Raw genomic sequence first — 26,508 nt, forward strand, 5'->3', positions numbered from 1 at the left:
AAGGTGGACTGAGGAATGAAAATGATTCCAAGTCATTGTTTCATAAAACTAATCAAATTTAAGATATTTTAATTGATAACACTATCCTAAACACAGCTGGAGTAAGTCAATTAATCCATTGGAATAAGATCAATATTTAGCGTGATCGTAGCAGTGCACGTCAGTCAGAGATCAGTTGTGAAACTTCACAGATGTTTGTCCCATTGAGAGATTTGCAGTAGAAAATACAGATGTTTGACTTTGAGACGTATGGGGCCACCATCAATGCAGCTTGAGCGTTTTGTCTCCTCTCATTGCCAGCGAAATCCCAGAGCATGAGACAGGAGGTGGGAGCCCGCCAGTATCAGCCCATGATATCATGAGAAAGGAAGTGAGCTGCGTTAAATGTTCCTAGGATTCAATTTATGAAGTCCCTCTGAACTGCACGTGGAAACAAAGGGAGCGGATTTATATACTGACATCTGACACTGATTTTTTTATATCATCAGCATCAGGAAGACGACGCAGTCAGGTGTTGTTTGGACTTGGTCGTATTGTCAGGTATTCCTGTTATTGAGTCTAGTTTCTGTGGACTCAGTACTCACACTCTTTGAGCTTGTTTGTCAAGAAATTTCTCAGTTTTCTTTCAGCATCTATTGGGAGCCTGAAAGTAATTAAATATTCCCTCTTAGTGGTCCACATGTTGAAGTACAGAACTCGTAAATATGAGCTGCTGCTTGTAGGAACACATAAAATGAGAAAACTCACTTAACTTTATCAAAAGGTTGACGTTTACTAAAACGTCTACATCCCCAACACATGGGGAGAAGAGGGGGGATATTATCACGTTCCAGTCTTATAAAAGGTTAAATCACAATTTTTGGGAATTTCTGTCAGAGTGAATGACTAACAGTACCAGTATGAGTCATTTACAGCAAATCATCACATCTCTGCAAAGGACACACTGCAAGACATTGCAGGAGACTACTGATGCCTGCTTGATGTTTTCCTGTTGCTTGTATGTCACAAATATACAGTTTGAATTAAATAAATTTCAGAAAAACTTTCAATTTGGTGTCACAACAGAAAAAACAGCTTTATATTTTGTGAGCTGAAATGTTTTTCTCGTTAAAGTGACTTATGTTGCCATATGGAAACACTTCATAGATGCTGGTGATTTTGTTCCTCATTTTTCTTAATTTGCTTCTTACAGCAAATATAAAGGGAACATTTTTCCTGTGGTTTCATAAGTAATGCAGTAAGGTGTTAATCTTACACACTATTATGGCCCCATCAAAGAGATGGTCTGTGAAGCCATGAGAATATTTCAAAGGCTGGTCAAGATCAAAAGATCGTGGGAAGATTAAAACACTGCCTGCACTCACTTTATTTAAGTCATCTTTATTGATGATATTTAGTCTGGGATCTTAGGTGAATCATTAACAGTAAACGCTCTTTTCGCATGGAATAGTCCCATTAAGGTTTGACTAATCTAAGGACAGTTCCCACGGAATGTCAGGTAGAAGCAGATTTTTCAGTCATGGTGGTCAGTTATTTCTGAAAACATCACCACCAATATCTACACAAACTCTCAAATGACATGTTAAAGTTTTACTTTAAACCTCCTAATGCAAATGTACCTTGCTCTTTTTTAGAGATGTCATCATATAAAGTTTCCTTTCAGTCAAACTTTTAACCAAAAGTTAAAAGTTACAACCAACACTCTGGGGGTCAGGCCCAGTTTCTCTGAGAGAATATCAATTAAAGCAGATTAAGCTTTAATCGAAACAGTAAAGCCTTTTTTAAAACGTGGCTTTCTAAAACATCTTGAAAATGAACCACAAACCACATTAATTATGCAATCTTGGACTGAGTTAAACATTATTAACTCCAGTCACCCCTGTTAGTCTTCATGAATGAGAGTGTATGTGCACAAAGCGCTGGCCTAGAGCTGCTTATAAAAGTTGGACCATCAAAATACAAATTTGATGGATTTGGAGAAGAAAGTAAAGATAAAACGCACTCAGTAATACAATACCATCTTTGTGACAGCTTTGTCAGTCCGTGTAAAATCTAATGATCTTTGCATGTGTCTTGAGGAAAGTGGGGTTCCCTCACACTGTTTATTACAATACACTTAAGACTCATTGATTCAGTCCATAAATCTAAGGTTTGAAGGCCCCAAAAGACTTACATCAGAGCTCAAGCTCTATGTGAAAATGATATGAACTAAGCCATGCACAGCTGATTTCACAGCGCTCAGTTGAAGGCTGATTGCATTGAGAAGATATCAATCATCAGTTGAAGGGAAAAAAGGGACAGACTAAAAGTTTTCGAGAAACACCACAAACGGACTCCTGAAAATGTATTTCAAAGCCACTAGATCAAAACAATTCAACAACAACTTATCATGAACTGATGATTTAGAAATGTCATAAAAAATATTTCAGATGAAAATCACAAACATAAACACTGATGTTAGGTATAATTTTAGCAACCTCTATTGAAAGACTGTGCAACATTTTAAGATCTGAACGAATGAATGAATAAATAAATGTACCAACAACAAAAACTGATTTTAAAAAAGCAATAGTTACAGAGCACACGCCTGTTTTGCCTACAGGTGTTGGTGGCATAATAGACCATTAATTATTACATTTGTATAGTTTGCACCAGATTCCATGAACCAATGGCACATACTGTAGGAACAGCCGCTGATATTTGATAAAGTAATAGTTCACTTTGTGTGCTGATATTGATACCGCAACTATTGAGAACATTCCCATTTTCCTCTTGTTGCGTGCCCATTGGGTGGCTGCAGTTGTGGACCAACAAGCCTAAGAAAAGCAATGTTTCAAAGATGTACACACATTTCTCATCTTTATGTGACAGTAAGTCACAAGGAAGGGAAAGTTATTATAAATCCCTGAGGCAGGTGGAACCACATGACAGATGAAAAACAAGCGTCCTACTACTGCTGACCAATAAGGTAATGACTATTCTGTGCCTGTAGAATCTGGTGACTACAGACCCTTATGAATACATCACAACCCCCCACAGCATCCATCGATTGCTTACAACTGTGAGACATCAGAGTGTCGTCACGTGCAGATCACAAGTGAGGACTGTCTCTCTCTGTGTCTTTAGCCAGACTCTGCAGCAGAAACTTCTGGAAGTCCTCGTCACACGACTCAGGGACCAGAAACTCCAGCAGCAGGTCACAGATGCAGTAGAGCAGATGCCTTAACAGAGTCACAAAAACACAGTTAATGACAGACTGACATTAACTGATATTAATATAGATGATAATGATAATTTAATACAATATCATTTCTATCTTAGTGTGAGTGGTACTCATTATAAAATTCTTGGTATAATTGTTTTCTCATACAATTTGGTTTCTGAGCTCCTGAGTGTGGTTGTCTTGAAATAACAGGATCTGACTTATGTTTACTGGACAGTTTGGTTGTTGACTCACTTGTTTATCTGATGGTCCTGTAAAGACTCCAGCATGGTCTCCAAGCTCAGCCTGTATTTTTCACTGCCCAGCATGTCAGTGATGAGCTCTGTTCAAGACACAAATAATGAAACAAACCAGAAAGCATAACATTGATGCAGGAGCAGTGGAAACCAAAATAGCATTAAAACATCTATAATCTGAATCTAATACCTGGAAGCAGCTGCATCAGACATTCCAGACATCGCTCCTTGGTTTCCTCTCTTTCTGCGGCACTGCGCTCTGGCCTTGGTTGAGCGGGCAGCGTGCCGCCTGGCCATACAGCTTCCTGCAGCACTTGTAGGTAAATCACCCAGCAGGGGGCACTGGTAAGGTGTGCAACTCCTACGTCCAACCATCTGAGAGAGAAATCAATAAAGTATTTTATACAGCAGTGTTCCTCTGAGCATGAGAGTCTTTTTTTCTACTAGATATGATCCATTACACTGTACAAACAATCAGAAATAAATGTGTATACTGTACATGCAAACATGCTTTAACTGATTAGGAGAGAATGAAACACACGCACACACAAATGTTAGAACTCCCAGAGGCGTATGTCAAGTCCAAAAATGGAAGCCAAGTTAATGACAGCAGAACACTAGAGATTAGACAAGCACAGTTCCCACAGACTGTGTGGTGAAGCGAGCCCAGTGGTAACTGTAGACAAGTCTTTGTTTAAATCTGCGTACACACTAAGGCATAAATATTGAATTTAAAGACTAAAACAATGTAGTGAGAAGAAATCAGGGCAAACATCATGCAGAATTCATGTCCCACAAACTAGTACCTCATAAAAATGTTTTTGTTTTGTTTTTTACTAGAAAAGGACCCAGTGTCTATATTGTATGGAGGAAAAATGATTGAGTGCCACAGTGTCATCTGCTAGCTAAGCACATCTGCCGTCACATACATTGAACTTATAACTGTTGTATTTTTATTGTAATGGATGAATAAATTAATCAATCCACCAGTTTTCAGTAATCCTGAATACTGATGTAAAAGGAAAATAAGACATCTTAAGTTTTAATGGAAAAATATTACTTTATCTATGTGGTGACATAAAAGAACAAACCTAGGCAGGAGATGGTTAAAAATAAAAATCATATGAGCTAATACATTATAAAAACACACCATTTCATACAACTCACTGGTCGTCTCTAGGGTGTCTCACGGTGTCAGGCAGTGAGTTATTTATATGTTCGAACTGCACGTACAGTAGACAAATAGTTGTGAAAGCTACACAGAAGCCAAAAGAAACACCTGCCTCTCAATGAAAGTGCCAAAGAGCAGTCTGATGGTCTTCTGTATGTTCTCAGTGCACAGCCAACTCCACTGGTCCTTCATCAGCAGACACAAGATGTTCAAAGCAACATCTGCCACAGCTGTGTCTGCAGTACACACAAACAAACACAGATACACACTAAACGTATAGTATCACAATTCTGGAAACGGTGGAGACATCTTAAAACATATGGAATACAGACACAAAACACACCTACACTGGAGAGTGACTGCTAGGACTACTCAGCTACTGCCTATACAGAAAGTGGAGCTGTGCTGCACTCAAGTGGCGATATACTGTTACTGCACGTTGATTGTCCAGGCTTGACTGTCTGTAAAGCGCATGAGGATAATTCATTGCATATTGCTGTTATGGATAAAACTAAGACAAGACTGTTGTGTGAATCTCAACCTGTCCCGTGATTTTTCCCTGAAGTCTTCTTCTCTTTGCCAGACTGCCCACATCTCTGCTTGGCGGCCTCCTTCCCATTTAGCTCACATAAAAGTCTTTCCTGCTCCACGACAAAGCTCTCCAGGCCAGAGAGTGACATGCCATTGAGCACCTAAACAACCATAATGATCAAAACAAATGTGTTAGCTGTGTCCAGCACCTGTTTCAAACACACATTTATCAATCAAAGATGGTAAATATACTGTATGTAAGACAATTTACAGCGCTGCCTTCACTGAAGCAGTATGTCACTTTAGGATGCAAGTCAGGTATGTTCAGAGCTGGGGAAATTTTGCTTGGGAACATAAGCCTCCTGATGCAAAAAACACAAAAGCAGAAATCCCTCATTACAGTCAAATAACAAAACACTTCAAAATCATTCTTAACATTGCGAGACAGAAGGGTGACCAGTGGTTTCTAACCTGTGGGTCAGGAGGCCCAAAGGGGTCTCAAAATAATATTTCTTGTGAAATCCTGGATAATTTTATCCCCTCAGGCCTTAAAGATTTATCTAAATGAATAAATCTAAGAAATTAGTCCTTAGTTAAACTGCAACAAAATGGCACTTCTTTAATATTAAGGGGTCACACACCATTCTTTGGGAACTACTGTTTTGGACTGATAGAGTTCTCACCTGTACTTTCTGTTGTCCATTGTTCTTCCATCTGCATCTCCTTCAAGGTCTTCGGTTGGACTGAGGGGCTCAGGATGGGGGAAAGCTGTTTTCAATGTGTCTAAAGCATTTTCCATCATCTTTAATAGCAATCCAGTTGGAGAAAACACGAGACTGTTAATAACCCCTTGTAGAAAAAATACCAAAGAAAATACGTTGATCATACTCTGTATTGAATCTACACTCCCAAGTGGATGTACAACCTGGTTTATTCAAAGAAATGTGTTCACTTATTTGAGATGACTGTACAGGTAATCTATGCTAGATTTAGTCTGAAATATGTACAAATAGTGAGCTGGACATGTGGCCAGTCCTCTAACTTTAAAGCATTAGTACAACATTGTGAGAAGTACATTTATTCACATTCTTGCCAGGAGTTAAATGAGAAGATTAATACCACTCTCATGCAGCTAGAGCCAGGAGACGCTTAGTTTAACATAAAGACTGGAAACAGGGAAACAGCCAGCCTGTTTCTGTCCAAAGGTAACAAAAAACCTCCTAGTATCACTTCTATAGCTCACAAATTAATGCATTATATTCATTAACCATTAACTTCCATGAGTCACTGCTGGTTGTCTAGCAACTGGTCCCAACAAAGAAATTGTCCAGCACATAACCTTTTGTAAAACAGTGAATTATTGTTTTTACATTTTGGCTTTTGTACAGATTAAACAAATTAGATATGATGTGTTAATTGGTGAGCTTTGAGGTGCTATCCCAAGAATATATAGCACGTACCACTTTCAGCAGACTAATGTGAAAACAACCTTGTAGTGTCAAACTCCGCACATACATCAGTTCAAAGCTCAAACATTCAACTGAAGGAACAATAAGTAAAACACATTCTGGGTGTAAAAATTGCCAAAATGATCTTACAATCACAGTCAGACTCCTTCTTACCTTATCAATTCTTGACTTGACAAAAGGCTTTCTTCCAAAATATGTGCAAACATCAGAGTTTAGAGCCAAGAACTCCTGCATGTCCTCACTGTTGGCTGTCTCAGGAATGCTGTTTAATTGCTAGAAAAAAAAATCAATCAAACTACAGGACCACGCAAATAATTACTGATCATGTAGAGTGATGTCATGATCCTAATACCTACTTTAAGGAACGTGTCCAGTTGACTTTTACGGGCTTCAACCTTCTCGCTGTCAGGATTGCCAAATGGGAGATCAGGGAAAATTTTCTTTGGGCCTTTGACATCTGAAATACATAACACTGACTGACAATGATATATCTGTTTTGGTATTCGAAAGTTAAATTATCTATTCAAGCAGAGAATCATTTCTCACTCTTGATTAATTTCTTGACTTCGGGCTTCTCCTCTAAACGTGTTTGCAAGTTGAGGAACTCGCTGTATCTCCGGTTGACAGTGTGACCAGCCACAGGTTGCAAAGTGCCATCGTTTTCAGCATCAGCCACTGTGTCAAACTATGAAACAGAAAGTAAAAGGTAATGTATGAAAACCAATAATACATATTCAAATATTAATCGAGCAGATTTGCACTTTTAATGTTACCTTTACAGTGTAGAGAGTGTAAGGATGTGTGCCAGTGCCACGCTGCTCCTTTGCAGTGACTGTGCCAGCAATTTGCACATTCTGGATGTTCACAGGAGCAGCCGGGTTGTGCGGAGCATCAAAGTTGTAGGGGGTTAGACAAAGCCTTCTTGGCGGACAAGTTGGGGATTTTTCTTGGGCAATACCTGCTGGCCACAGGGAGTCCTCCGGCACCACCACCTTCGGCCCAAGATTTTTCAGTGGACCGAAGCAGCCGACAGCCTCGTCATCCTTTAAAGTCATCACATTGCAGAAGTTGGTTGGGGGACCACAGTCACAAAAGCCTCCTGTTTGGTCGTCTTCTGAGTCTGACGGAATTAGGGAGTCCAGTGAAAGCACTTTGGACTCTGATGAGTTGGAGTATTGGCCAGATGTGAGTGAACAGCAGTTCACTTTACATGGTGTGAGCAGACCTGCATGGCAACCTTTGACTTTACCAGCAGTCGTTGACGTCAGGCTAACCATGCTGCCCTGTGAGGAATCACTCTGACAGATTGTGCTCTGGCTCTGCAGGTCATCAAAGTCAGAGGTGCTACTGCTGGTGAGGCCTGCTTGATCAGAAGATGACAGTGACCGGCAGGTGGTCCAAGACTCTTGCTGGATCTGGCATCTGTACAGGGCACCTACCGGGAGCTCATCCACATTGATATCCTGTGGTTCTCTGGACCTGGTGAATATTTCTATGATGGTCTGGTTTAGCCAGTCAGGATCAGACACCCTGCTTATGAGTGGCAGCAGCACATTGCAAGTGATGAGCTCTGTAACCATGTAACCTCCAGTCCTGGTTTCCATTTGAGGATATGGAACAAGCACATGCAAGACGAGGTTAACTAGAGCTCTTGAGTAGCTGAGCTCAGCAACTGCACTGCTAACAGCTGGGTGAGGGGCGTCTACTTCACTGTAAAGCTGCCAGAGTTGAACGCTCTCCCTCTGCGTCGACTGTATCTGCCTTGCCGTCATGTAGCTCTGCAGGTGACAGCCATACAGCTCTAGAAGCCGTTGAACTAGTGCTTTTCTGTCCACTCGCCTTGCTCGCTCCTTTAGCTCCATCACTGACTCCAGCATCGAATTGCACACTGCACGTTCAAACTCCCCCTCCACCTCTGGCAGCAGAGTGCGATACCATGAGGACACAAAGTCACGCACCGCTTTGTGGACAGCACTGTGGATCTCATGGTTCAACCTCCACTCATGTTCAGGTGAATACAGAGGTGGATTCACTTTGCCAAGTGGCAAAAAGTGTTCCAAGTGGAGATGGCTGTTGGCATCCAATACTGCACGGGACCCAAGCCAACCTCCGAGGACCACCAAGAGACTGGTGAAGATGCAGAGGAGCCAGACGTTCACAAGGAGATGGAAGAGGACAAGCCATGCCAGCAGAGCTCCAAATCCTAACAGCCTCCGCTGCCCGAGTAACTCTGAGAGAGTCCAGTGACTAGAGCTCTTTGATGAATGCATTATAGTCAGCAGGTGAAATGTGTCCTGCTAAGAAAGGACATATATAGGGATTATAAGAAGTAGAGGAAAAATGTTGATTTTGTAATTTCCAATATCACCTTTCACAGCTGCCTTTCAGTACAGATATGCACAGAAAAAGATTACAAATTTCTATCTTGTCACAGAACAAGCAACAAAAATGAAATTGTGGTGCTTAGAGCTGCTTGCTTTACCAGACGTATAAACTCCAAACAACCAAGCAATTGTAGGTCTTGGTTGCACCATGTTTTCTGTATTTTGATGGGACTTTTAATTATTTAATTAATTTCCACCACTGTTAAGTGAATGCAGAGTGGATACTGTGTACCTTTTTCATATATCATTAGCAATATGTGTTTGAACTGAGACAATCATGACTATAACTTACCCCCCTTATGCAATACCAGCAATGATACAGTTAAAACTGAATTCAACACACTGACGATTACAGCCGTGGTCACTCTCTGCCTTAAATCAATCATACTGTGTGCTTATGAGAGACTGTTTCAGGTCAACAGAGGGATTACTACATTTATTCTCTGTGTTTTATTACAAAATACAGAACACTGCACAAAAAATATGTGCAGAGTAATGTTTTTGGGTTGATGTACCTGGAGGAGCTAACCGCCCAAAAGAGTACTAACCACTATATGATCACAGCCACATGGTTTTCTGATTGCTTTGTTGTAGAAAAATGTTTTGGGTTCAGGATATCAGGAAAACTACTGTTATATCTTTATGGGTTTCCTGAATCTTTTGATCACAAAAGACAGTCAAGCTCCAATGATAGTTTACCTTGTACCGTGAGTTTTTTTTACTTCAGGGTCAGATTTGAACTTTCAGTCAAGATGAAAAGCAGTTAACATTAAAACCACAGAGACCTAATGATTTCTTAAAGGAGTGAAAATGAAGGGTTAAGATGTCTTTTTGCACATGCTTAAAAAACATTTATCTATCATTTGGCTCTTCTCATGTGTAAATGTCCTTTGATAATCAGCATGTAGTGGATTGGTCTCTGAAATAGCGAACGTGTTTTTTTAAACTAAAGTTGACACCGAGCTAGCCAGGAGTCGAACCTAGAATCTTCTGATCCGTAGTCAGACGCGTTATCCATTGCGCCACTAGCCCTACAGAGAGTGAGAAAATATGGGGCCTCAAACAGGGAAATATGCAAGAGCTGTCCAGTTTAAAGTTTTGTCAAATGGAACAGAGGCTGGACTAAATAAAGGTAAAACAGTAACCCTTCCAGCTACTGCCGTGACCTGGATTCAAACCTGGGTTGCTGCGGCCACAACGCAGAGTACTAACCATTATACGATCACGGCCACGTGGCCTTCGGATGGCTTTGTTGTTGTGGTTAAATGTTTGGAGCTTAGTATTACTCTTACATCTTAATGGGTTTCCTTGAATCTTTTGATCACAAAAGACAGTCAAGTTCCAATGATGGTTTACCTTGTACTGTGACTTTTTTCCTTCAGGGTCAGATTTGGAACTTTCAGTCAAGATGAAAAGCATTGAACATTCAAACCACAGGTTTCTTAAAGGAGTGAAACTGAAGGGTTGACATGTCTTTTTGCACATGCTTAAGCAGCATTTATCTATCATTTGGCTCTTCTCGTGCGTAAATGTCCTTTGATAATTGGCGTGTAGTGGATTGGTCTGGGAAATAGAGAACATGTGGGTTTTTGTTTTTAGCTAAAGTTGATACCGAGCTAGCCAGGAGTCGAACCTAGAATCTTCTGATCCGTAGTCAGACGCGTTATCCATTGCGCCACTAGCCCTACACTGAAACTGAAAATATGGGGCCTCAAACAGGGAAATATGCGTGCGCTGTCCAGTTTAAAGTTTTGTCAAATGGAACGGAGGCTGGACTAAATGAAAGCACCAAGGTAAAACAGTAACCCCTCCAGCTACTGCCGTGACCCGGATTCAAACCGGGGTTACTGTGGCCACAACCTAGAGTAATAACCACTATACGATCACTGCCACATGGCCTTCTTATAGCTTTGTTGTTGTAGTTAAATGTCAAGTTCCAACGCTGGTTTACCTTGCACTGTTACTTTTTCCTTTATGGTCAAGTTTTGTATTTTAAATCAAGATGAAAAGCAATTAACATTTAAACCACAGAGGCCTAATGATATCTTAAAGGAGTGAAAGTGAAGGGTTAAGATGTCTTTTTGCACATGCTTAAGCAGCATTTATCTGTCATTTGGCTTTTCTCATGTGTAAATGTCCTTTGATAATCAGCACGTAGTGGATTGGTCTCTGAAATAGAGAACGTGTTTTTTTACGCTAAAGTTGATACCGAGCTAGCCAGGAGTTGAACCTAGAATCTTCTGAATCTTCATTGCGCCACTAGCCCTACAGAGAGTGAGAAAATATGGGGCCTCAAACAGGGAAATATGCATGAGCTGTCCAGTTTAAAGTTTTGTCAAATGGAACGGAGGATGGACTAAATGAAAGCACCAAGGTAAAATAGTAACCCTTCCAGCTACTGCCGTGACCCGGATTCGAACCGGGGTTGCTGCGGCCACAACGCAGAGTACTAACCACTATACGATCACGGCCACATGGCCTTCGGATTGCTTTGTTGTTGTGGTTAAATGTTTGGAGCTTAGTATTACTCTAACATCTTAATGGGTTTCCTTGAATCTTTTGATCACAAAAGACAGTCAAGTTCCAATGATGGTTTACCTTGTACTGTGACTTTTTCCTTTATGGTTAAGGTTTGTCTTTTAAATCAAGATGAAAAGCAATTAACATTAAAACCACAGAGACCTAATGATTTCTTAAAGGAGTGAAAGTGAAGGGTTAAGATGTCTTTTTGCACATGCCTAAGCAGCATTTATCTGTCATTTGGCTCTTCTCATGTGTAAATGTCCTTTGATAATCGGTGTATAGTGGATTGTTCTGGGAAATAGAGAACATGTGGTGTTTTTTTGTTTTAAGCTAAAGTTGATACCGAGCTAGCCAGGAGTCGAACCTAGAATCTTCTGATCCGTAGTCAGACGCGTTATCCATTGCGCCACTAGCCCTACAGAGAGTGAGAAAATATGGGGCCTCAAACAGGGAAATATGCATGAGCTGTCCAGTTTAAAGTTTTGTCAAATGGAACGGAGGCTGGACTAAATGAAAGCACCAAGGTAAAACACTAACCCCTCCAGCTACTGCCATGACACAGATTCGAACCAAGGTTGCTGTGGCCACAACACAGAGCACTAACCACTACACGATCACTGCCACATGGCCTTCTTATTGCTTTGTTGTTGTAGTTATATGTTTCAAGCTTAGTATTACTCTTACATCTTTATGGGTTTCCTTGAATCTCTTCATCTCAACAGACAGTCAAGTTCCAATGATGGTTTACCTTGTAATGTGACTTTTTCCTTTATGGTCTTTTAAATCAAGATGAAAAGCAGTTAACATTAAAACCACAGAGACCTAATGATTTCTTAAAGGAGTGAAAGTGAATGGTTCTGGTGTCTCTTTGCACATGCTTGAACAACATTTATCTATCATTTGGCTCTTCTCATGTGTAAATGTCCTTTGATAATCAGCATGTAGTGGATTGGTCTCTGAAATAGAGAACGTGTTTTTTAAGCTAAAGTTGATACCGAGCTAGCCAGGAGTCGAACCTAGAATCTTCTGATCCGTAGTCAGACGCGTTATCCATTGCGCCACTAGCCCTACAGAGAGTGAGAAAATATGGGGCCTCAAACAGGGAAATATGCATGAGCTGTCCAGTTTAAAGTTTTGTCAAATGGAACGGAGGATGGACTAAATGAAAGCACCAAGGTAAAACAGTAACCCCTCCAGCTACTGCCGTGACCCGGATTCGAACTGGGGTTGCTGCGGCCACAACGCAGAGTACTAACCACTATACGATCACGGCCACGTGGCCTTCTTATTGCTTTGTTGTTGTAGTTAAATGTCAAGTTCCAACACTGGTTTACCTTGCACTTTTACTTTTCCCTTTATGGTCAAGGTTTGTCTTTTAAATCAAGATGAAAAGCAATTAACATTAAAACCACAGAGGCCTAATGATTTCTTAAAGGAGTGAAAGTGAAGGGTTAAGATGTCCCTGCATCTGCTGAATTATCCCAGTTTACTCCTAATAGTGGTTTATGCTGCTTCACCCATAGATCAAATACATTATCTAAAATAAAAATAGGCTATTTAAAAATATCAAAGTAAAGGGCAGCAACGCAACAGTCTATTGTGCAAACAACAATAAAATCAGAAATGGACTTTTACTGTGGTGTGACAATAGAGATGATACATGATGTCTAGGATACATGATGACGCAGTAAATGGACCTGAGGTTGCCTTTTTTGCAGAGATGTGGGTAAAAGAGGGGCCACACCCCGCGGATGACCCCTCCACGGGAAACCATAAAAAGAAGAACAGAAGTCTGTCTTCAAAGCAGACTATTTTCTTAGTCTGACGGGTAGACATGTTTTTCATTTATTTTTATGATGGCAGCACGTTGTGTTATTGCATGTTTCTATTACATATTTAAGTTTGCTGCGCAAAGAGTTGAATTAAACAGTGACTTGCAAGAATGGCACGTCTAACCAAATATCCACAGTACTGAAAGGAGTGTTGGGGGATTTAATTCTGCCACATTAAATTAGCATTTAACCTGTTTTGTTGTATATGATGACATCTCCTATGTGTCCGCATGAGGAAAGGACAAGGCTTGAACTTGACATCACATTGCTGAGAGTGAAAATATCGGGCTACTTTATAAATTAAAAAATGGATTTAAATGTTCCTGTAAATGCGGTGATCAAGTTAAAGTTTCGTAATTGTTTTATTAAAGTTTTAATTAACTTTAAATGTTATAAATGTTACTGTAACACGCTGTAATCAATAGCTTAATATGCTTCATAATCTATATGAGCACAATGTGGTTCTGATTTATTTTCATGAATAAAAACCTTTCAAACTCCACCGCCCTACCCCGGTACCACGTGACAGAGCTAATGTCAACACTTGTTGCCATGGAAATTTGACCGGACAGTCAATACTCTGCTGTCTGTAGTTACACTATAAACTGGAGAGTTAATTTAAACTACTATTTTATGACATTATTCTTCAGTATTTTGATTAAGCGTCCGGATAAAATGCTACTAGCATAACTTGTTTACAAAATATAGTAGGCTATATACAGTTAGAGCTAACTGACATGGGACTGTTCAGTTAAACTATTAAGAATATTTATTCCCGTTGTAAAGTCCGCTGAGAGGCAGTAATATAAAATACGGTACCTGAAAGGTTATAGGAGCTGCAGGTCGTGTAGGATGTCCTCCTCCTTACGGCCATTGCTTTAATCCTCCAACAAAGATTATCTGGATCAGTCTGCGAGTCAAGATAGACTCAAAAGGCCCATATGGACAGTTAGCTGCTGTTAGGTGTCCACATGACCTGCCAGTAAGAAAACAGTCCGCTCTGTTAGAGAGCAAAACTTTACAGCTGGTCTCAATCATCTATATTGCGTCTGTGAAACAATAATCTCCAATAGGTTACTACTATATATAGTAGGCAACACTCAGCAGAGGTGTTTTGGCTCGGGAGTGTGCATGTTTACACTTAATTTTGTGTCTTTGATTAAATTGTTGTACAGCAGTGCGTCTTTGTCCCACCACCATTTAGCCTATTAAGACTTAACATATCTCTTCAGCTTTGGGTGGCTGGTTAATAATTTAGTTTACATGAGCTCCACCTTGTGGAGCAGCTTTAGAGGTACATCCCCAAATTAGCTCTAATTAGTTAGTTCAGTCTTTAATAGGCTACCTGTTCTGTTTGACCAACCAGTTTACAAACCAAGTACACTTGTAGGCTACATTTACTATTAAAATTGCTCAAAATAACTGTCATAAATTATTCAATTGAAAACAAAATAGTTTTGTATAACCCTACATTATTATTATTATTATTATTATTGTTGTTGTTGTTGTTGTTGTTGTTATTATTACTATTATCATCATCATCATCATCAATAATAATAATAATAATAATAATAATAATAATATCGATCTATTATAATAAGCCTGTTAATCCTCATCCTATCAACATATTTAATATAAAAGGACTACCAACTAGGGTCCTTGGGGACCCCAAGAATAAACTACTGTAAGAATCAACCATCATAGCAAAATGTTAACTTATTTCATCTTCTCAAAATGTCATTAATGTCCTCTGAAAGAAATAAACAGATCATCATTATTTTAGGAAAGTTAGTTAATTTACATATTGTGTAAAACGAAAATACTTCTTTAATACAATACCCACCATAGTGTGTGACACTTTAAATTAGGACCCATGACAAACATGAACTTGATAAATAGTTCCATCTATTAAAACTGCATAGGCAGATTTGGATGCTTTTGACTGGGGTCCCCCAGAAACCCAATACATTGGTATTTTTAAAAAGCACCAATTCAAACAGAAACAGAAAACAAGATATGAAGTCATTCGGAACAAATTGTTTGACAAATTCATTAAAAATCGGAATGATAGAATAAAGAACCTGTGAGATATGACAGAAAGTATTCCTCTGTACCCCAGTCGGTAGGATTAAGGTTAAGGTTAAATTAGACGTGGCGTAAGTGTGTGTGCAGTGGGAAAATGTGTGTTTAATTTATTACACTATGTTAAAAAAAAAAATCTTCTTAATGACCATTAAACAATAGAGACCGGAGCCGAAGTATCAAAATTTAACAGAATTTATTTTCTTGTACAAGAAGGGGCGTTTCACAATGCAACACACAGGATGAGGTTACAAAGAAAAAGGCTCCTGCAACGAGTTTTTATATACCTTAAGTGGGCGTTACAGTTCTTTTCTTAATCTATCAAAATACAGACTTATAGATAACGTCATGTCTGTTTTCAGTTTTCCTGTCCAGCAGCCATTTTGCCCAACTGACCCCCAGTTTCCTCTTTACAAATATAATGCTGAACTTCTTTTAACCTTAGCTGATAAGTCTGCTGATTTTGCAGAGTTGCAGTACAAGGCAGGAACAATTCATCATGATCTAGATAAAATAGTAACACTCATACACAGTGTAATCATATTTTTTATAACACACAACACAACAGAAAAGTAAACAACTACTAGCCTACTTTTGTCTTTTTTGCATCCGTGTCATTTCTACCTTCTGGGGAAGAAATACACACTCTGCCAGTATACTGTATTACATAAGCGGGTTATGTAATAGCGCCGCTGCGTGCAGCCCCGTGCGGCTCACTGGTGAGCAGTTTATGGTCCAGCAGGACACAGATGTCGCGAGCAGGATCTGTATCCATCCATGATAACCACTGACATGTCTCCTGTGAAGCTTGAGAGTTCAGGTAAGCCTCTTCCACTATGTGGATGTTTCAGCTGCACAGAGGAAAGTGCAGTTTATTCACCTGCTGATTGTTTCAGAGCTCAGTCATTGCGGGCGGCGGCATGACACACGAGACCATGCTCACTGTAATCGTTTCGCATCTTTATATATATTTTTGAAAACAAGGCTTGATATCGGTTGTGATCTGATTTGACTGTTGGTTACTGCAGAGTTGACGATCAAGCCTGATCAAGACTGCATGTGTTGGCAGTACAAACTGTTCTTTTAGCTTCTCTCTGCAAAAGCCCCGCTGTGTCAGATTTCAATTTAACAGGCTGCTGTACATGTAATATGCATAAGACTGCAGTTAGTACATTATTGTTATGATTAAGTAGCTATAGGCTGCAGTCGCAAAATGAACTTCGATGGTTAATGACCCATACAGTAAGTGAAGAGAATTACAAAACACACACTGTGACAAACAGTGCTCAGCTTTGAAGAGAGGCGCAATATGTGTAAAAACAGTTATAGCTTTAGTTGCATTACTTTAAGACATCATCAAAACTCATAGAGGCATTTTATTGATTAAAAACTGATTAAAAATACTACTCAGCGATCAAAGGGCTACATAAATAGGCCAGCATATTTTTTTTTATCACCAAAACATGAGAAATTATTTATATTCATTTTACATGCAGAGATTAATTATGTATGTATGTATTATTTATGTACAAGCCACTTTCTGGCAGTAGTACAGAGGTAAATAGGATCAATGGCTTCAGTCCATGCTAACAGAGGAGCTATCTGTTACAAATAACTTAAGTCAGATGCCTTAATTAACACTGGAATCTGCCATGGAGAGCATTCATCATACAGCTAAGTTGTGTGTTTGAAATTGTTGAGGTTTCATCAGACAAACACTGACCTTTAGCAGAGTTCCTCTGTTCCACTGTTGCTATTTTTCAAAAATGAGCCAAATTGTTTGAGTTTTTTCAATTTCACAGTCAACTAAGACCGAACGAAGCAGTTTATTCTATCTATTCGTCTCTCAGTTTAAAGCAAGATTTCAGTCATTTTTCCTGAGTTATCAAGATCAGCTTTATTACGAAAGATGTGTAATAATGCAGTTAACATACAAACCTGTCACCAACACTGACGTTGAGATACTTAAAAACAAAATTTAAAAAAGATCATCATGACTACATGAACAAGAATATTTCAGAGCTCTTGCACACAGACTGTTAACACTGGATGTTAAGTTCAACAAAATCTGAGGTTAAAGTTCAGCTAAGCTCATTTTGTTTGTTGACCAAACAGTGAATTTGTGTCATTTCAAGAAGAACTGAATAAACTGTAACTAGAAAAGTTGTAACATAGTGTAACAAATGTATAAATAAACAACAAATGTATAAATAAAGAGCAGGGTTTTTGTACATTTTAGCACAACTATTATATTATAATTATACTATAATTTCTGTCAAATATTTGAGTACATTCATATATCCAGTTGACTTTTTTTTTTATCTTGTCACTCTTAGAATAGAGATTATTCACACTGCACTCAGCTGAAACCTTCTTAGAGATAAATTACATTTTTCTCTCTCTGCTGCATGCCGAGGAGCCTCAGTCCTGCTCAGCTGCAAGAAATACTGTTGAGATGTAAAACATTATATACCTTCTGGCTAAACACTGGTATGGTTGAGTGCAGTAGAATCCATCATGTGTTGACACAAAAATAGGGCATATTTACGAAGTACATTGACAAGAGGATGAAGTATTCCTAACATGTTGTATATTAAGTGTATTGTTTTCATTGGACATTGTAGGCTGTTGCTCAGTAGTCTGGTTTATCAGATGAGAAACTTTATTTTTACCAGATTTTACCCTGGCTCAGGAGCCAAAAGCTGACCAACAGTGAGTAGCAGTTTGAATGCATTGCCTTAATACTGTATATGTGTGTGTCTCCTACAGATGATGCCAAACCTGTTGAGAATGGCAAAGAATGCGTCACCACAGTACTGAAGGGGCTGGAGACGATCGCTCCTCTGGTCTGCTCTGTAGAGGAGACCCCTGAGCCGATCTCCACTGAAGTACAAGGGACCATTCCCTCCTGGATCAATGGCAACCTCCTCCGCAACGGCCCAGGGAAGTTTGAGTTTGGAAACACACAGTGAGTTCAACAACAGGAGACACTCGCTGACAGCTGCGCAACACAAACGAAAGTTGTTTTTGTATGTTGTATGTTGATCTGATTAAGACTAATGTCTGTACTTCACCACAGCTACAACCACTGGTTTGATGGGATGGCTATGCTCCACCAGTTCAAGATTGAGAACAGTAAGGTGACATATATGAGTCGGTTCCTACACAGCGACGCCTACAAGAAGAACAGTGAAAAGGACCGCATCGTGATGTCTGAATTCGGTACCCTCGCCATGCCCGACCCCTGTAAAAACTTCTTCCAGCGCTTCCTGTCTCGCTTTGAGATGATGGGTGAGTAGACTGAATGAGAAGAGATGGGATAAATTTAAGTTTAAATGGATCATGTGTGACAAAGGAGAGTGGTTGTGGCCGTGGCATGTGGCATGCAACTGTAGCTGGTTTGTTAACTCATTGCGCAAGAATGTTGCTTCACATGATTTCTAACTTGCTCTGTGGTATAAATGAAACAACAAGCACATATTTTGTGTTGCAGTAAGACCAGTTTTGAAAATTGGGAAGGAGCAGCAGAGGAAAAATGTAGATCAGTTGGAAGGAAAGAACACTTTATTCAGTTTTAATCACTAATATTACTGTAGCCATTGCTCTAAAACGAGGGGTGCACCCACAGTAAATGTTGCTGTTCAGAAAAATGAGAAATATCTGAGTCATGTCAAAGAACCTGTCTTTTTTAAATGTCTTGAATAAGAAGTATATGTGTTTGGACAAACTCTGTGGTGAGGCCAGGGGTGGAGCAGCTTAAGTACTGTGTATCCACCAAGCTTACATAATAACATGTGATACAGTGGGGAACCAGAGAGGGAAACAGTCATTTCTAAAATATGTTACAGTCTTTTTTTTTTCTTCAGTAAATTATGTAGGCACCAATGCAGAACAGTTTACTGAGACTTCTGTTAAAGGAAAAATGCTTTCAGTAATCCTGTGTGTTTCTCTGTTACAGAGCCCACAGACAACGCTAGTGTGAGCTTTGTGAAATACAAGGGCGACTACTACGTCAGCACAGAGACAAACTTCATCCACAAAGTGAACCCAGAGAACCTAGAAACACTGGAAAAGGTATGATGATGACCGTCACGCAGTAACACATGTAGTGTCCAATCATCATTTTTCTACTCCTACAGCAGCATCTACAGTAGTGACAACACACACTGATCCTTCTCATTCTTGTTATATTTTATAGGTGGACTGGAGCAAGTTCATTGCTGTAAATGGAGCCACTGCACACCCACACTATGACCCTGATGGTACAACCTACAATATGGGCAACTCCTATGGAAGCAAAGGTCAGTTCCAATAAGGTTTACACAGTTCCACAGGTGAATTGTTTGTTTCTGTAAAAGTTGTTACAAGGTCTTATTTTCCTGGCTATTGCAGGAGCCCTGTACAACATCATCAGTGTACCTCCTGAGAAGAAAGATGCCAAAGACACCTTACAAGGAGCCAAAGTTCTCTGTTCTATCGTGCCTGCTAACAAGTCCCATCCCTCCTACTACCACAGCTTTGGTAAGCCAGCACTCCTGGATATTATTCATTAGTGTCTTTCATCCTCTGCCCTGAGCTACAAAGCCCAGTAATACCTTTACTCCTCCTTCCAGCCATGTCTGAGAACTACGTGGTGTTCATTGAGCAGCCAATTAAGATGAACCTGCTGAAGATAGTCACATGCAAGCTGAGGGGGAAGGCTTTGAGCGAGGGCATCTACTGGGATCCCAATCAGGAAACTGTCTTCCACCTGGTTCACAAGAAAACAGGCGAGGTGAGATGCGACTGAGATGGTTAGGGGTGAGGATTTATTTATGCCTCGAAGGGATGGAGACACTTTTATAATGGAGTATCACTTGAAAAAAGAAAAACAAGAGGAGGATTACAGGTTGATAACTCTTAAGACTGTGTTTTCTGTATCATACAGGTCAGCTCAGTGAAGTACCACACCAAAGCCATCTCCACCTTCCATCAGATCAACGCCTTTGAGGAAGATGGCTTCCTGATGCTCGACATGTGCTGCTCAGACGACGGCCAAGCTATCAACAACTACCTCATCCAGAACTTACGCAAAGCAGGAGATGCACTAGATGAGGTCAGCATAGACTTACGTAAACAAATTAATCAACACTATTTTGTGTTGGAAGGAAGGAAAAATGCACCATCAGATACTCTTATACTGGTAGATATTATCAGAGCAATCCAGCATGTGCTCCAGGTTTTCGTTGAATCTGCTTTTCCTCATTTTTCCTTGTGTTCATCAAACTTTTTTCTTTTTTTTACTAAATAACTGCTTAATATGCTTGGAAGTAAACTTTTTCAATGTAAATTTGTTGCCTTCTGTTTGACTATAGTTTTGGATTTGTAAATCAAATAATCAGTTACATTTTCAAGGGTCCTGGCATTTTACATCATTTTTTTCAGTGTTTTTTCAATAAGAGACAAAAGGGCAATCATAAAGAGGTTTATCTCTAACATGCACACATGCTGCATTGTTCCTGTACTTCCCAGGTGTACAACACTATGTGCAGGGTTTTCCCTCGGCGATTTGTTCTACCCCTTAATGTGACCAGTGAAACACCAACAGGCCAGAACCTGAACACACGGCCCTCCAGTACAGCAACGTGTGTCAAAACCAGCAAAGATAAGGTGAGTTGAAAACATGAAACTTCTTATCCTCACAGATTTGTATCTATAATAGTGTGAATTTCTAAATGTACACTATCTCATCAGAAGAAATACTAGACGCAGCGTTGAAACAGGAGATCACACTCAGTAACATCAGTTGTACAGTCGTAGACTGGGGAGAATACATCTACTAATATACAGAACAGTTAAATAATTAAAAAAATAAAAACAATATACTGGCTCCAGGGATGCTAATGTCAATTTGTTGCTTAGTCGGTTTATCCACCACTTTGGTCCAGACTGAAATATCTCAACAATTATTACTATGAAATTGTGTAGCAGCGGGGATGAAACAGTTCACATCTTCTATGGTGTATTTTAACAAATTCAAAAGTACTGAATTCATGAAATCAACAGGTATAGCTAAGAGGCTGGATTCATTTAAGCCAAAAGCCACAAATAAACCACAATTCTTCCTTTTCACACAAGCATCCCAAACTGAAGCTGATGCTCAGTGAACTCACGGAGGGACGATAAAAACTCTGCTGACTATACGTGACAGTGACCCGTTGATCCTCTCTTTGTCAACAGGTGTTCTGCCATCACGAGGATCTCCATGGAGATGACCTCCACAAGTACGGTGGCCTGGAGTTCCCTCAGATAAACTATGACAGATGTAACACACGGCCGTACCGTTATTTCTATGGCTGCGGGTTCAATCACCTGGTGGGAGACTCTCTGCTCAAGATGGACCTGACAGACAAGACGCTCAAGGTGTGTGTGTGTGTGTGTATACATCCTGGGACAATGACTGTATTTACCATTATGTAATAAAACAGCTGCCATCATGGTATATGATAGTAATCAGCTTTATCAGCTAAATCGCAATAATTTTCCCTTTAACAAACAGCAGTACAATTCTGCACTTCTGTTTTAATTGTGATATCAAACATGTCACAACAGCTGCTACTACTATTATTTAATTGAAGTATATTCACCCTACTGCTGTTTTTGTCAGAATTAGTCAACATCCTCTCTGCCTTAATGTGGCCTTCCCCGTCCTACAATATAACTTTGTACACAGTAGCACAGATTTGTCTATGATTTCAACCACAATTAGTCAGTACAAACTGTATATAACATTTTGAGATCTCATATTCGCTTTCATGTTGAGAGTTAGATGAGAGGATCGATGCCCCTCTTAGACATGAGAGTGAACAAGCGTGTTTTCCAACATGTTAAACTATTCCTTTAAAACAGAGAAACATTGAGAAGTCAAGTACAATTTAAACATTACCAAGAACACAAATACGATTTATGTATATGTCTATGAAGGTGCAATCTAGAGAAATAGTAGGCTAATATTACAAGTAAAAAAAAAAAATCCACAAATTTAAATGTAAAATCCCAGTTGCAGTGATAATAAATGACCTAACCTCACTCTGCTATGTTAAAGTTAGAACACTGTGCATCAAAGCTGTTTAGTTTATTTGATGGAAGAATAATATACAGAAGTGTCCTGCTTCAGGGAGGTTATAAGTACAATAAAGTATTTAAAATACTTTTCAGATGAGTAAGTTGTTAAGGTTATGAAACATTTAACTCTTGTGTGTGACCTCAGGTCTGGTACCAGAAAGGTTTCTACCCGTCAGAGCCTGTGTTTGTGCCGTCACCTGATGCCGTGGAGGAGGACGATGGTGTCATCCTCTCGGTGGTTCTCACCCCCTCACAGGTAAGACTCTGTTCTGTTTCTGTTCCTGAAAATTAAAGTTGTGCAGGAGCTGTAGGAAAGGTCACCCCTATTTTTTCTCTAAAGCTTTAGTAGTAAAAGTGCTGGTCATTGTGTAGTTACATCACTGTTGTAATGTGCCACAACTCTGTTGTGTCTCAGTTAATCTACCTTTTACGTCTCTGCAACAGTCATTTATAATCTCCATGCCACTGTGTTGCTACTGTAGGTTATATTGATGTCATTGGTTCAGGGGTGCTGGAAGTTTAGTTACCACCAGGCAGCAGGCCTGTGAGTCGACCTGAGTCTGGTTGTTTTTCTCTTCCGAGTCTGATATCAGCCGGACACATAATCCATCATAAATATACATGAGGAAGATGAGCAGAGTCATAAATATTCATAGACAAATTTACACAAAATGAATTTTGATAGTTCAAAGTTTGAAATTACAAACAGAGCAACAAAACTTTCTGAAGCATAATGGCAGAAAACTTGTTCTCTGGTCATCTCAGTGCTGCCAATAATAAAAATTTTACAACTCTGCAGAGAGAGAGAAGATTATAATTCACAAAAAATTCTGTCAGTGGGGTTTTGTTGGAAATTGGAGCAGAAACAAATGCTATTTTGGATTTGTGACTAATGTATAAATCAAACTAGGGCAGCAGTTAATTATTATTTTCATTCTGATTAATCTGCCAATTATTTTTCTTGGTAAATCAATTTAATTGTTTAGTCTACAAAATATGAAAACATTTTAAATTATTCGTTTTGTCTGACTGGCAGCCTAAAACCCAAATATATTCAATTTATAACAATAAAAACAGAGAAATCCCTCACTGGCGAAGCTGGAACCAGTGAATATCTCTCATTTTTGCTTGAAAAATGACTGAAACGATTTATTGATCATCAAGGTCCCTGCTGATTAATTTTGTTAAAAGCACCTTGAAAAGAAAAACGTCTTTTTAACTCTGAACAATACAGATTTTTTTTTACATCTGAAATATAACTGCAAAAAAAATAGTCAGTTGTACTGTTTACTAACTTTAAATTTAAATTAAAGTTAAATTATATTATTTCTATTATAAGAGGCATGTGGAAGAGTGTGAACCATCTTGTGGTGTTCCAGCACATCTGGCTTGAATTTTTGTGCCACAGTACATTATAAATGTCCTCACTTCTATTAACTGTGCTATAGTCAATCAGCACTGTGAGGACTGTACAGTGCAAATGCAAAATATCTAATATGGCAAATTAAATTTCCAAAATAGATTCCTTTAATCATTAATTCATTCATCCAGTCTTTTTTTTTTTGATCAATGGCAAACACTCAACACCAAGGATGGTTTTAATACTCTGTGGCCTTGTGCACAATTACACTTTTTAAAATATGTTTTGGTCCTTAAGGCTCTTCTTAAGAAATAACTCTGAAGGCCACAGGGTTTGGTTTGGGAATTGTTTACAGTTTTAGTCACTGGTGTGTACAAAGAAGCATTCATGTACTGTTATTGACATTACATAACAAGCTCTCTGTGGTTTTGTGTAGTAATTCCACCAAATGTTTCTCTCCAGGATAAAGGAACATTCCTCCTGATTTTAAATGCCAAGACATTTGAGGAGCTGGGAAGAGCCAACGTGCCTGTTAACATGGCCTACGGCTTCCATGGTACCTTCAACGCCTCTGCATAAATCCATATAATCTGTTTGTGAATGATAATATAATACAAGGAATAGTAAACACAGTGTTACACATATAACCACTATATTCCTGATGGAATACTGAGTTACTGTATGCTGAAGATGGATGCAGTGTTCTGTTACTGACTGAATGAAGATGAAGTTTATACTTTTCTAAATTGATTTCTTGTTTGGACCAAACTTCCAATGATGACGGCATTAAGAGTGTTTAAGCACTTCATTAATTCTGAGATACACATACAGTTATTATTAATAATATTCATTTTGTACAAACTTAAAACTGACAGATTTCTGTACTTAAGGATACATCAACAGAAGACTCATGAGTTATTATGAGACATTAAACATGTAATGTTCAGGTAGCAGGATGCTTTAATTACCACACCACCCAAGTGCAAACTGAAATCTCTCTTTAAATACATACTTTTTTACTCTTTTTTTTTTTTTTGAAAAATATTTTTTTACAGGTTGGATGACTTTTCTACTCTCTGTGCGTCATTAAATATTTACCTCTGTAAAACTGTCAAGTGTGTTTACTTTGTGTATCTGCTGTGGATCCCACACAAGTTCATGTTCAGAAACACAGTATGCTCACTTCACATATTAAAGCAGCTGTTTCACATAATATGTTGACAGGGCTCTATTATTAGTTGAATTACACGTACTATTATTATACAAAGAAAGACAGGAAATTGGTAGCAAAGTGTTAGCAATAGCAAGATAGCAATACAGTTTTGAAGCTACAGATAGCTGCAGATGGGAGTTTTTTGTAGATATTTAAATACCATTTGCTAGATACTGTATCTCCACACATCTTTCAGTGCTAATGTGGCTGTCATACAAATTTCACTGTGACATCTGATAAATTTGGTGATGAAAGTACTGCTGTGTGGTTCTGTGTTAATTAACATTAATGGATTGAGGCATCAACAAGGCTAAAAAGCAACATTTGTAAAAGTGTAAACCATAGTTTGCGTCTAGCTAAAGTGACCTCATCCTGGATATAAAATGTACAGTAAGTATAGACCTGCTGACTTTCTCCCCTCGTTGGTGGTCTCTCTTTGTTCTTTTTTCTCACTTCCTTTGCTGTCTTTGTCTCTTAATTTGAATTTTCTTAAATGATTCCAATCTGTTATTTTTCCCACAATCTGCACATAAAAAGACTTGTAAAATTAAATTTCACACTATTTTTATGTCAAAAGTAAACCACTGGGTTTCCATTATCAACTGTTAGTTTTTAAAGCACAATCCAGGATCTGTTTCACAACATGGATTTATTCAGAGTAAGCCTAGAAATGAGCTTACCGGGTTATGCAGCAGCAAATGATAAATAAATATAAATATTATTTTAATATTTAATGCTTTTTTTTTTTTTTAGACTGTAATGTGTATATACAGTATATGGAAACTGCATACTGTAGGTACTGAATTGAAACTATAAATCCATGTATTATTATTCTGGATATGGTTATTCCCATATATAAAGGGGAAGGTATAATAAGGTATAATCACTCATCATTTTTACTTATGCAAATTTTAATACATTTTCAGTCAACTATGAAACAGAACATATAATTATTATCAGTCCAACAGTATTTCTCAGGTTAAGGTTGAGGAAACCACTTTACTGGGGGGAGAATATCCTCTTTGGAAATCATTTGAATTACTGTGACTAGACAGAAGACTAATACTAGTAATAATATACCAACACAGTGCATTTATTGCTAGTTTTCAAAAGCTGATTAATTGCGTCCAGTGGTCCACTTGTTTTATTTGCAAAAACACCAAATATCAAACCAGTAAAAACAGGTGCTGGCATGAATGAAGCGGCTCTGACTGTGCTTTTTTATCTGCTGAAGAAATCCTCACATCATCCACTAGAGGTCAGCACGAAATGCCATTTCAGGCACTTTCAGTCATATTCTGAATCTGCAGAGTCAGAACCTGAACTCACTACCTGACCAGGATGTGTTAATAAAAATGTCAAGAAAAAAAAAAAATAGAG

At 38.8% G+C, this 26,508-nt stretch overlaps 2 protein-coding genes and 5 non-coding genes across 10 annotated transcripts; 1 reads left to right on the top strand and 6 right to left on the bottom strand.

Annotated features, from left to right (window-relative positions):
• Positions 1–2,309: 2,309 nt before the first annotated feature.
• On the bottom strand, positions 2,310–14,598 carry snx19a (sorting nexin 19a). 4 transcript variants are annotated; one of them, XM_042432164.1, is made up of 12 exons: positions 14,189–14,595; positions 7,404–8,924; positions 7,177–7,315; positions 6,987–7,102; positions 6,784–6,903; positions 5,845–5,963; positions 5,433–5,523; positions 5,172–5,322; positions 4,743–4,866; positions 3,650–3,834; positions 3,458–3,545; positions 2,310–3,221 (listed from the first exon to the last, which is right to left on the bottom strand). In XM_042432164.1, exons 2-12 carry the CDS (start codon positions 8,898–8,900, stop codon positions 3,092–3,094), a joined length of 2,760 nt encoding a protein of 919 aa, XP_042288098.1. In that variant the 5' UTR covers positions 8,901–8,924; positions 14,189–14,595; the 3' UTR covers positions 2,310–3,091. The 4 variants fall into 4 exon arrangements, with proteins under 4 accessions (XP_042288098.1, XP_042288097.1, XP_042288099.1 ...); XM_042432163.1 differs by having other exon boundaries at positions 7,404–8,927; positions 14,189–14,594; XM_042432165.1 differs by having other exon boundaries at positions 6,987–7,087; positions 7,404–8,927; positions 14,189–14,593.
• Positions 9,974–10,046, bottom strand: trnar-acg. Its single transcript has one exon. It is a non-coding gene; the product is annotated as a tRNA-Arg (tRNA).
• trnar-acg lies at positions 10,627–10,699 on the bottom strand. The gene has a single exon. It is a non-coding gene; the product is annotated as a tRNA-Arg (tRNA).
• On the bottom strand, positions 11,414–11,485 carry trnah-gug. The gene has a single exon. It is a non-coding gene; the product is annotated as a tRNA-His (tRNA).
• On the bottom strand, positions 11,881–11,953 carry trnar-acg. Its single transcript has one exon. It is a non-coding gene; the product is annotated as a tRNA-Arg (tRNA).
• trnar-acg lies at positions 12,533–12,605 on the bottom strand. Its single transcript has one exon. It is a non-coding gene; the product is annotated as a tRNA-Arg (tRNA).
• Positions 14,599–16,016: 1,418 nt separating the features above from the next.
• LOC121909602 (beta,beta-carotene 9',10'-oxygenase-like) lies at positions 16,017–25,109 on the top strand. Its single transcript, XM_042430096.1, has 12 exons — positions 16,017–16,271; positions 18,221–18,419; positions 18,531–18,742; positions 19,410–19,525; positions 19,650–19,752; positions 19,844–19,972; positions 20,065–20,225; positions 20,379–20,546; positions 20,963–21,100; positions 21,671–21,853; positions 22,701–22,811; positions 24,378–25,109. Exons 1-12 carry the CDS (start codon positions 16,229–16,231, stop codon positions 24,492–24,494), a joined length of 1,680 nt encoding a protein of 559 aa, XP_042286030.1. The 5' UTR covers positions 16,017–16,228; the 3' UTR covers positions 24,495–25,109.
• Positions 25,110–26,508: the final 1,399 nt, after the last annotated feature.

This window comes from Thunnus maccoyii, chromosome 13 (assembly GCF_910596095.1).
Source record: "Thunnus maccoyii chromosome 13, fThuMac1.1, whole genome shotgun sequence".
NCBI classification, from domain to species: Eukaryota; Metazoa; Chordata; class Actinopteri; order Scombriformes; family Scombridae; genus Thunnus; species Thunnus maccoyii.